Genomic DNA, 12151 nt, shown 5'->3' on the forward strand with positions numbered 1-12151 from the left:
AAATAAAATAGTTTCATGTTATAAAGGAAGGTCTTTCAAAACCAAGGTATTCCATATTTCTAGGACAATTTTAGATGGGGAAAAATATAGTCTATACATTTGTTGTTTGGTTCTATTTCTATGTGACACACATTGACAAAAGTATAAACTTACAAGAAATTACCTGTTGGCATCTTAATTTTTAAATAGTTTCATTCTTGGTCAAAAGTTTAGGGTTGAAAAACAGCACCTAAAATTAACAATTTAGGAAAAATTATCTTCTTTTGAGAGCATTATAAAATGTCAAATATTGTAACAGTAATATCTTTTAAACGATGAAAATAATTAAGACATTTAAAGGCTAGGGACAAAATTCTTCGGTTAGAGCATCTATTTTTTTAGATACTTATCACATATCAATAAAAAAAATCTGAACAGATAAAACTAAAAGATCAACAAGCAGTATAAATGCACCAGATACAAATCATTGCCTAAATAATATAATATACTCTTAAATCTCTCTTTGAAGAAATGTCTAATGTTTGAGTTTTAATAAACATTGTTAAATTAGTAGTATACTGTATGAGATTATATGTGAAAGATATGAGTCAGTAAGTGAAACTGAATAACCTGAATTGACTTTTCAACTTTTTCATAAAGCCTATTTATAATTTGACTTTAACAGAACAACTTTCTATTTTTCAGTTTATTAAAAATGGCCAAAAAACACACTATAGAAAAAACGAACTGCATTTAAAAGGTCTGCATTTCTACAGAAACTTTAAAAATTTTATAAAAGTACTTTCAAATTTACTGTAGATTGCACTACATTTACCAATATACAAATATCTTTTAAAAAATATCTGGCATCTAGCAAAGCAAAGTAGCTATATATGAAGTTATCTGCTATAACAGAAACAAAGGAATTACAAAATACAGTTGAAAAGATGACAGATTTATACTTACATTATGATTACATGCTCTCAATTTCTTTTTATAAAAGAGACTCACTCCTGACTTAAGCAGAAAGACTTTGTAACAGAAATCTCAATCAACAACTTCCTATTAACACAGGTGTAATAATCAAGGCCTTCTCTCAAAGCCAGTCACTCTTTCTTAAACAGACAAGCAATGAGAGAAAGAAAGACAGAAGTTAAACCTATTTAATTTGACATAATCACTGTCTCATCATATGAGTTTCTTTTTCTAAAGAAACAAGGCTTACCTCAGTAAAAACTCACATTCATACAAACAATAAATTTTGTTGGATATGCAGCGCTTCAAAAGTTTTTGAACAATGCAGTCTGCAGCAGCTGTGCCTTGCCCTTTATAACACGTCAAAAATCTGATTTATATGGCTGCAGTGTGCAGTGTGGGCGCAGTGGAGACAAAGACCAAGGTGTGCACAGAGGTCAGGCTCCAGCCAAGGGAACCACCCCTTTCAGTCCACATGTTCAGAGTTGCAAATGGAGCAGAATTTTATTTAGAAAAGAAGTTGTACTAAAAGCTGAGCTCTCAAATCGCTGTCCAATTCTTTAACTTATAAAGTAAACCACATTCTTTAGACTGCTAATTTATCTCTGCATGTCTGAATAATTCCAAAGTGTTGTACAACTTTGTGAAGAAAAGGAATTTGAATATGGATTTAGTGGACAAGTGTTCCCTGGGGTTTTCTTAAAAAAGGAATTTCCTTACAAAACGTGTAACGTTTATACAAATGGTGATTTGAAGTACTTATAAAACTGAAAGATGGTAATATTTATAATACAGCACGTGTACAATGCCATGTGCAATATGAAGTGAATATAATCACTGAACATAACTAATACTGATGGCAATATAACCATCTGCAAACTATAACAAAGCTGTAATTACATGCATTAAGGGAAGCTATGAGGTTTAAAAATCATAAATAACTTAAAATATTGACAAAAACTATAATTTTGTTTAAAATGAAGTGCGGGGTTCTTCAGCACGTAATTACCTAAAGTATGCCAACCATTCAGATGGTTATCTTTTCTAAAACCACAATTCAGACATGACTCCTTGTTTGATATAAAACATGGAAATGAATACATTTGCTCTTTTAAGAAAATATTAAAATAATCTCATATAATTCATATTCTGAGAACAATTCTTTTCATTACTATTATCTTCCACATTCAAAGGCAATTTTTACATAGTTACAATCTTATACATACACACACATACATATATACATACACATATATATAAAATTTTGTTAGCTTACAGTGTTTCGATTTTAAAATGGTATTTTTATGAAAAATCAGTAACCTTTATTATGTGATTTGAACTATGGAACTATGATGCTGTCCACTAACATGAAAATGACTACTAAATTGTATGTAAGAGAGAATAATCTGTGACTTCATTCAGGATATTAAAGATGTATTTATTAGGAGACATACCATGGCAGTTGGTTTGGTATTAATAATTTTTCACACAATACAAATAAACTTAACCTTTGAGGCTACATGATTCTAAAGAAGACCTAATGTTTTTCAAGTTGACTTTTCACTCTAAATAAAAGCCATGGTCTTTAAGAATAATTTGTTCATGCATCTATTAACAAATACGTTGTAAGTGGCCTGCTATTGTTAACAAATGATAGACACATGAACAAAAACAGGTAACTACAAAAATGTTGTAGGCTGACATATAAACCATATTTCAGCTTAAAATGATAATTGGGCTTAAAATGATAATTTCACGCAATTCAACCAAATATAGTCTCAAAGACACCTATTTATGTCACTATAATAACACACAAAAACAAAGCTTAAGGAGAATCAGAGAAAGATTCCAAAGGGAGTTTTATTTGTGCTGAGCCTTGAAGAATGAGTAAGAGTTTGTAAACAGAGATGGATGAACATTCTAGACAGAGGTGACAGCATGTTCAAAGGCACAGAAGAAATAAAATCCTAATGTATTCAGATAACTGCAGGTAGATTACAGGTCAGGATGTGTGCAGAGTATGTGTGTGGAGTGTACGTGAGTTCATAAGAGGATAGGATGGTGGGGGAAGGAGTGGTAAGAATAGATCTTGTAAAATAACCAGGGTTCAAATAGTGACTCTATCTGAAAGGCAATAGGGATACTTTGAAAGGTTTTTAGCAAAGAAGTGGCATGATCACATCTACATTTTAGAAAATTCATTTTGATAGTGGTGTGGAAAATAGATTGCAACCTGCCGAGGAACTGGTATCAGAGGAAACTATTTGGAGGACATTTTAATAATCAAGAATAGTGAAGAAATAAAGCAATGGGAATGAGGATAAAGGAGAGAACTAAAGATATACTTAATAGGTACACCCACAGAATGGGAGAGCAGGGTACAAAAGAAAGAAAAATCAAGGCTAACTTTCAAGTATCCATTAGGGAAATGTATATTAAACCCACAATGAGATACCATTTCACACCCTACTAGAATGGTTATAATAAAAATGACAGACAATAACAAAGAGAAACTAGACCTCTCATACATTGCTGGTGGGATTAAAACGGTACAGTCACTTTGCAAAATAATCTGAAAAGTTTCTGAAAAAGTTAAACATAAATTTGCCATAAATGTATCCAAGAGATATGGAAATATGGGTCCACACAAAGATAGGAGTGTAATGCTTAGAACATTATACATAATGCCCCAAGCTAGAAAACAACTCAAATGTCCATCAACTGATGCATAGCTAAACAAAATGTGGTACAACCATACAATGGAATACTACTCAGCAGTAAAAAGGAATGAAGTATTGGTACATGTTACAACATGAATTAACTTCAAAAACATGCTAAGTGGGGGGAGACCTTCAAGATGGCGGAGGAGTAAGATGTGCAGATCACCTTCCTCCCCACAAATACATCAGAAATACATCTACATGTGGAACAACTCCTACAGAACACCTACTGAACGCTGGCAGAAGACTTCAGATTTCCCAAAAGGCAAGAAACTCCCCACATACCTGGGTAGGGCAAAAGAAAAAAGAAAAAACAGAGACAAAAGAATAGGGACGGGACCTGTACCTCTGGGAGGGAGCTGTGAAGGAGGAAAAGTTTCCACTCACTAGGAAGCCCCTTCGCGGGCGGAGATGGGGGTTGCTGGGGGGGAAGCTTCGGAGCCACAGAGGAGAGCGCAGCAACAGGGGTGCAGAGGGCAAAGCAGAGAGATTCCCGCACAGAGGATCAGTGCCGAACAGCAATCACCAGCCTGAGAGGCTTGTTGGCTCACCTGCCGGGACGGGTCAGGGCTGGGAGCTGAGGCTTCGGCTTCAGAGTTCAGATCCCAAGGAGAGGACTGGGGTTGGGTGCATGAACACAGCCTGAAGGGGCTAGTGCACCACAGCTAGCCGGGAGGGAATCCGGGAAAAAGTCTGGAACTGCCTAAGAGGCAAGAGACCATTGTTTCAGTGTGCGCAAGGAGAGGGGATTCAGAGCACTGCCTAAACGAGCTTCAGAGATGGGCGTGAGCCACAGTTATTAGCGTGGACACCAGAGACAGGCATGAGACGCTAAGGCTGCTGCTGCAGCAACCAAGAAGCCTATGAACAAGCACAGGTCACTCCCCTCCCGGGAGCCTGTGCAGCCCACCACTGCCAGGGTCCTGTGATCCAGGGACTACTTCCCTGGGAGAACATGGCATGCCTCAGGCTGGTGCAATGTCACACTGGCCTCTGCTGCGGCAGGCTCACCTCGCACTCCGTACTCCTCCCTCCACCCCGGCTTGAGTGAGCCAGAGCCCCCTAATCAGCTGCTACTTTAACCCCATCCTGTCTGGGCGAAGAACAGATGCCCTCAGGCAACCTACACGCAGAGGCGGGGCCAAATCCAAACCTGAACCCCAGGAGCTGTGTGAACAAAGAAGAGAAAGGGAAATTTCCCCCAGCAGCTTCAGGAGCAGGGGATTAAATCTCCACAATCAACTTCCTATACCCTGCATCTCTGGAATACCTGAATAGACAACAAATTATCCCAAAACTGAGGTGGCGGACTGTGTGTGATTTTGTCTGTATAGCTTTGCTTTTACCATTTGTCCTAGATTTCTGTCTGTCCTTTTTTTTTGGTATAGTTTTTAGTGCTTGTTATCATTGGTGGATTTGTTTTTTGGTTTGGTTGCTCTCTTCTTTCTTTTTTTTTAAATTACTTTTTAATTTTTTTTTACTTTCAACGATTTTTTTAATAACCTTATTTTATTTTATTTTTCTTTCTTCCTTTTCTTTCCCCTTTTCTTCTGAGCTGTGTGGCTGACAGGGTCCTGGTGCTCTGGCCGGGTGTCAGGCCTGTGCCTCTGAGGTGGGAGAGCCAAGTTCAGGACATTGGTCTACAAGAGACCTGCCAGCTCCACGTAATATCAAACAGTGAAATCTGTCCCAGATATCTACATCTCAATGTTAAGACCCAGCTCCACTCAATGACCAGCAAGCTACAGTGCTGGACAACCTATGCCAAACAACTAGCAAGACAGAAACACAACCCCACCCATTAGCAAAGAGGATGCCTAGTATCATAATAAGGTCACAGACACCACAAAACACACCACCGGACATGGTCCTGCTCACCAGAAAGACAAGATCCAGCCTCATCCACCAGAACGCAGGCACCAGTCGCTCCACCAGGAAGCCTACACAACACACTGAACAAACCTTAGCCACTGTAGGCAGACACCAAAAACAACGGGAACTATGATCCTGCAGCCTGCAAAAAGGAGACCCCAAACTCAGAAAGTTAAGCAAAATGAGAAGACAGAGAAACACACGGCAGATGAAGGAGCAGGTAAAAATCCACCACACCAAACAAATGAGGAGGAAATAGGCAGTCTACCTGAAAAAGAATTCAGAGTAATGATAGTAAAGATGATCCAAAATCTTGGAAATAAAATGGAGAAAATACAAGAAACGTTTAACAAGGACCTAGAAGAACTAAACGGCAAACGAACAATGATGAACAACACAATAAATGAAATTAAAAATTCTCTAGAAGGAATCAAGAGCAGAATAACTTAGGCAGAAGAACGGATAAATGACCTGGAAAATAAAATAGTGGAAATAAGTACCACAGAGCAGAATAAAGAAAAAAGAATGAAAAGAATTGAGAAAAGTCTCAGAGACCTCTGGGAAAACATTAAACGCACCAACATTCAAATTATAGGGGTCCCAGAAGAAGAAGAGAAAAAGAATCGGACTGAGAAAATATTTGAAGAAATTATAGTTGAAAACTTCCCTAATATGGGAAAGGAAATAGTCAATCAAGTCCAGGAAGCACAGAGTCCCATACAGGATAAATGCAAGGACAAACATGCCAAGATACATATTAATCAAACTATCAAAAATTAAATACAAAGAAAACATATTAAAAGCAGCAAGGGAAAAACAACAAATAACACACAAGGGAATCCCCATAAGGTTAACAGCTGATACTTCGGCAGAAACTCTGCAAGCCAGAAGGGAGTAGCAGGACATATTTAAAGTGACGAAAGGGAAAAACCTACAACCAAGATTACTCTACCCAGCAAGGAGCTCATTCAGATTCGACAGAGAAATTAAAACCTTTACAGACAAGCAAAAGCTAAGAGAATTCAGCACCACCAAACCAGCTTTACAACAAATGCTAAAGGAACTTCTCTAGGCAGGAAACACAAGAGAAGGAAAAGACCTAAAATGACAAACCCAAAACAATTAACAAAATGGTAACAGGAACATACATATTGATAACCACCTTAAATGTAAATGGATTAAATGCTGCAACCAAAAGACATAGACTGGCTGAATGGATACAAAAACAAGACCCATATATATGCTGTCTACAAGAGATCCACTTCAGACCTAGTGACACATAACAGACTGAAAGTGAGGGGATGGAAAAAGATATCCCATGCAAATGGAAATCAAAACAAAGTTGCAGTAGCAATTCTCATATCAGACAAAATAGACTTTAAAATAAAGACTATTATAAGAGACAAAGAAGGACACTACATAATGATCAAGAGATCAAACAAAGAAGAAGATATAACAATTGTAAATATTTACGTACCCAACATAGGAGCACCTCAATACATAAGGCAAATACTAACAGCCATAAAAGGGGAAATCGACAGTAACACAATCATAGTAGGGGACTTTAACACCCCACTTTCACCAATGGAGAGATCATCCAAAATGAAAATAAATGAGGAAACACAAGTTTAAAAGATACATTAAACAAGATGGACTTAATTGATATTTACAGGACATTCCATCCAAAAACAGCAGATTACACTTTCTTCTCAACTGCTCATGGAACATTCTCCAGGATACATCATATCTTGGGTCACAGATCAAGCCTTCGTAAATTTAAGAAAACTGAAATCGTATCAAGTATCTTTTCTGACCACAACGCTATGAGACTAGATACCAATTACAGGAAAAAATCTGTAAAAAATACAAACACATGGGGCTTCCCTATGGCGCAGTGGTTGAGAGTCCGCCTGCCGATGCAGGGGACATGGATTCGTGCCCCGGTTAGGGAAGATCCCACATGCCGCGGAGAGGCTGGGCCCGTGAGCCATGGGCACTGAGCCTGCACATCCGGAGCCTGTGCTCCGCAACAGGAGAGGCCACAACAGTGAGAGGCCCGCATACAGCAAAAAAAACCAAAAAACAAACACATGGAGGCTAAACAATATACTACTTAATAACCAAGAGATCACTGTAGAAATCAAAGAAGAAATCAAAAAATTTGTATTGCTAGAAACTTCCGTCTTAGAACTGCTTTTGCCACATCCCATAGGTTTTGGGTCATTGTGTTTCCATTGTCATTTGTTTCTAGGAGAAAAACCATATGATCATCTCAATAGATACAGAAAAAGCTTTTCGACAAAATTCAACAGTGATTTATGATAAAAACCCTCTAGAAAGTAGGCATAGAGGGAACTTACCTCAACATAATAAAGGCCATATATGACAAACACACAGCCAACATCATTCTCAATGGTGAAAAACTGAAACCATTTCCTCTAAGATCAAGAACAAGACAAAGTTGTCCACTGTCACCACTCTTATTCAACATAGTTTTGGAAGTTTTAGCCACAGCAATCAGAGAAGAAAAAGTAATAAAATGAATCCAAATCAGAAAAGAAGTAAAGCTGTCACTGTTTGTAGATGACATGATACCACACATACAGAATTCTAGAGATGCTACCAGAAAACGACTACAGCTAATCAATGAATCTGGTAAAGTAGCTGGATACAAAATTAATGCACAGAAGTCTCTTGAATTCCTATACACTACTGATGAAAAATCTGAAAGAGAAATTAAGGAAACACTCCCATTTACCATTGCAACAAGAAGAATAAAATATCTACAAATAAACCTACCTAAGGAGACAAAAGACCTGTATGCAGAAAACTATGACACTGATGAAAGAAATTAAAGATGATACAAATAGATGGAGAGATATACCATGTTCTTGGAGTGGAAGAATCAACATTGTGAAAATGACTATACTACCCAAAGCAATCTACAGATTCAATGCAATCCCTATCAAACTACCACTGGCATTTTTCACAGAACTAGAACAAAAAATTTCACAATTTGTATGGAAACACAAAAGACCCCAAATAGCCAAAGCAATCTTGAGAAAGAAAAATGGAGCTAGAGGAATCAGGCTCCTGGAGTTCCAACTATTCTACAAAGCTACACTAATCAAGACAGTATCGTACTGGCACAAAAACAGAAATATAGATCAAACGTACAGGATAGAATGCCCAGAGATAAACCCCCACACATATGGGCACCTAATTTACAACAAAGGAGGCAAGAACATACAATGGAGAAAAGACAGCCTCTTCAATGAATGATGCTGGAAAAACTGGACAGCTACATGTAAAAGAATGAAATTAGAACACACTCTAACACCATAAACAAAAATAAACTCAAAATGGATTAAAGACCTAAATGTAAGGCCAGACAGTCTAAAACTCTTAGAATCAAACATAGGCAGAACACTCTATGACATAAATCACAGCAAGATCTTTTTGACCCACCTCCTAGAGAAATGGAAATAAAGACAAAAATAAACAAATGGGACCTAATGAAACTTCAAAGCTTTTGCACAGCAAAGGAAACCATAAACAAGACCAAAAGACAACCCTCAGAATGGGAGAAAATATTTGCAAATGAAGCAACTGACAAAGGATTAATCTCAAAAATTTATAAGCAGCTCATGCAGCTCAATAACAAAAAAACAAACAACCCAATCCAAAAATGGGCAGAAGACCTAAATAGACATTTCTCCAAAGAAGATATACAGACTGCCAAAAAACACATGAAAGAATGCTCAACATCATTAATCATTAGAGAAATGCAGATCAAAATTACAATGAGATATCATCTCACACCAGTCAGAATGGCCATCATCAAAAAATCTAGAAACAATAAATGATGGAGAGGGTGTGGAGAAAAGGGAACACTCTTGCACTTCTGGTGGGAATGTGAATTGGTACAGCCACTATGGAGAACAGTATGGAGGTTCCTTAAAAAACTAAAAATAGCACTACCATATGACCCAGCAATCCCACTACTGGGCATATACCCTGAGAAAACCATAATTCAAAAAGAGTCATGTACCACAATGTTCATTGCAGCTCTATTTACAACAGCCAGGACATGGAAGCAACCTAAGTGTCCATCAACAGATGAATGGATAAAGAAGATGTGGCATATATATACAATGGAGTATTACTCAGCCATGAAAAGAAATGAAATTGAGTTATTTGTAGTGAGGTGGCTGGACCTAGAGTGTGTCATACACAGTGAAGTAAGTCAGAAAGAGAAAAACAAATATCATATGCTAATAAAAATATATGGAATCTAGGGCTTCCCTGGTGGCCCAGTGGTTGAGAGTCCGCCTGCCGATGCAGGGGACGCGGGTTCGTGCCCTGGTCCGGGAAGGTCCCACATGCCCCGGAGCGGCTGGGCCCGTGAGCCATGGCTGCTGAGCCTGCGCGTCCGGAGCCTGTGCTCCGCAACGGGAGAGGCCACAACAGTGAGAGGCCCGCGTACCGCAAAAAAAAAAAAAAAAAAAAAAAATATATATATATATATATATGGAATCTAAAAAGAAAAAAAAAACGTTCTGAAGAACCCAGGGCAGGACAGGAATAAAGACGCAGATGTAGAGAATGGACTTGAGGACACGGGGAGGGGGAAGGGTAAGCTGGGACGAAGTGAGAAAGTGGCATGGACATATATACAGTACCAAATATAAAACTGATAGCTAGTGGGAAGCAGCCACATAGCACAAAGAGATCAGCTCGGTGCTTTGTGACCACCTAGAGGGGTGAGATAGGGAGGGTGGGAGGGAGATGCAAGAGTGAGGAGATATCGGGATATATGTAAACGTATTTACTTTGTTATAAAGTAAACGATTTACTTTGTTATAAAGCAGAAACTAACACACCATTGTAAAGCAATTATACTCCAATAAGAATGTTAAAAAAAAAAAAGAAGACAATAGGATAACATTTGGAGTGTTAAAGGTATAGAATTTTGAACCTAGACATTTATAACCAATAAAATATCATTTAAGTTTTAAAAAAATTAAAACAAAACATGCTAAGTGAAAGAAGCCAGTCATAAAAACCACATATTGTATGATTCCATTTATAAGAAATCTTTAGAAAAGGCAAATCAGAAGAGACAGGAATAGATTAATGATTGCTTGGGACTGGGGCTGGGAAAAGGAAATTATGCAAATGAGCATAAAGGATGTTTTTAGAATGATGGAAATATTCTACAATTGGATTGTTTAGGTGGTTGCAAATTTGATAGAGCTAAAATATAGGGCTTCCCTGGTGGCGCAGTGGTTGAGAGTCCGCCTGCCAATGCGGGGGGCACGGGTTCGTGCCCTGGTCCAGGAGGATCCCGCGTGCTGCGGAGCGGCTGGGCCCGTCGGTCGTGGCCGCTGGGCCTGCGCATCCGGAGCCTGTGCTCCGCGACGGGAGAGGCCACAGCAGTGAGAGGTCCGCGTACCACAAAAAAAAAAAAAAAAAAAAAAAGTAAAATGTAAAATAAGTGCACTTTATGGTATATAAATTATGCTTTAATAAAGCTGCTAAAAACAAAATAAAGGAATACCAAAACAGATGTCATGAGTAAGATAATGATTTCTCTCAAGACATGGTATATTTAAAATGTTACTGGGACATGTAGAAGGAAATGCCTGAAAATGCAGATCTTGCATGTACGATAAGAATGAGGTTAGAGATAAGACATTTGGGACTCAAATTCCACAGGTGGCTGCTGAAGTCATTAGCTCAGAGTGTGCACATGTGTGAGACAGAGGCCATGGACTGATCCCTGGAAAATATCAACATTTAATGGTTGGAGAAGGAGCCCACTAAGAAATTATCAGAGAAGTAAGCGAAGAACCAATATGACCAATGGCAAGCTCTTCTTCCATAATTCAAAATGCTTATCCTCTCTACTTCTAGATTTAGTACTCTAGACAACATCTAACTCCCAGTGATGAAAGATGAGGCTTCAGCTCTCTTACACTACCCTCTACCTCTTTAATTTGAATGTTTGATAAGTTACACTATTACCTATTTCTTCTCTTTGTTATATCTGTAATTTTAAATAATATACTCATACTTCTGTCCTCATCAATGAACTTGAGTCAATTCACAGACTAACTTCTTAACATGTAAAATAAGTAACTGTACTGCTAACTTTGCTTCCACCTTTTCTCTCCCCACTTCCTCTTTCTGCCTTAGCAGCTATACCGTGACTCTTACATCATGAAGGTTTTTAACATTTACATTCTCGTCTGTGACTTTAATGAAGTGTTTTCATAACTTTGCCTCTAGACGTAAAACTTGAAAACCAATAAACTACAGTTCTGTCAATATAACTGTAAAGAGTAATCACAGCAGATCCATGCAGTGTGAAAGAATAACATTTCCTTCTATTGTTTCAGTGTCACAATACCTGGGCCATTCATAAGACAATATTCCCAAAAGCAAGATAAAATAAATTTTCTTTTCTTAAACTCTAGGTTGATTAAAATCATGCTATATTTGAATTTGCATCTTATTTGTATCTTGGTTTTTTTGCACAGCTTTAGAGTTTACAGTTTCCTTCTTTTTGGGGGGGCGGGCGAGACAACTGAAAAATAATGTGC

At 38.0% G+C, this 12151-nt stretch overlaps 1 protein-coding gene across 6 annotated transcripts in view; it reads right to left on the minus strand.

Moving 5' to 3' along the window:
- Positions 1-12151, minus strand: part of NRG4 (neuregulin 4) — a 126563-nt gene that overhangs the window by 77331 nt on the left and 37081 nt on the right. For 5 of the 6 annotated variants that reach the window (XR_009518445.1, XR_009518444.1, XR_009518441.1 and 2 more), the window contains one exon: positions 164-229. Coding sequence is in view for 1 of the 6 variants with exons in the window: in XM_060005553.1 (XP_059861536.1) it covers positions 164-173 (10 nt within the window). In the remaining 5 variants the exon portion in view is untranslated. Of the gene's footprint in view, positions 1-163; positions 230-4225; positions 4378-12151 lie in introns of all 6 variants that reach the window. The other variant, XR_009518442.1, reaches the window with a different exon arrangement.

The sequence above is a fragment of the Delphinus delphis genome, chromosome 2 (genome assembly GCF_949987515.2).
Source record: "Delphinus delphis chromosome 2, mDelDel1.2, whole genome shotgun sequence".
Taxonomy (NCBI): Eukaryota; Metazoa; Chordata; class Mammalia; order Artiodactyla; family Delphinidae; genus Delphinus; species Delphinus delphis.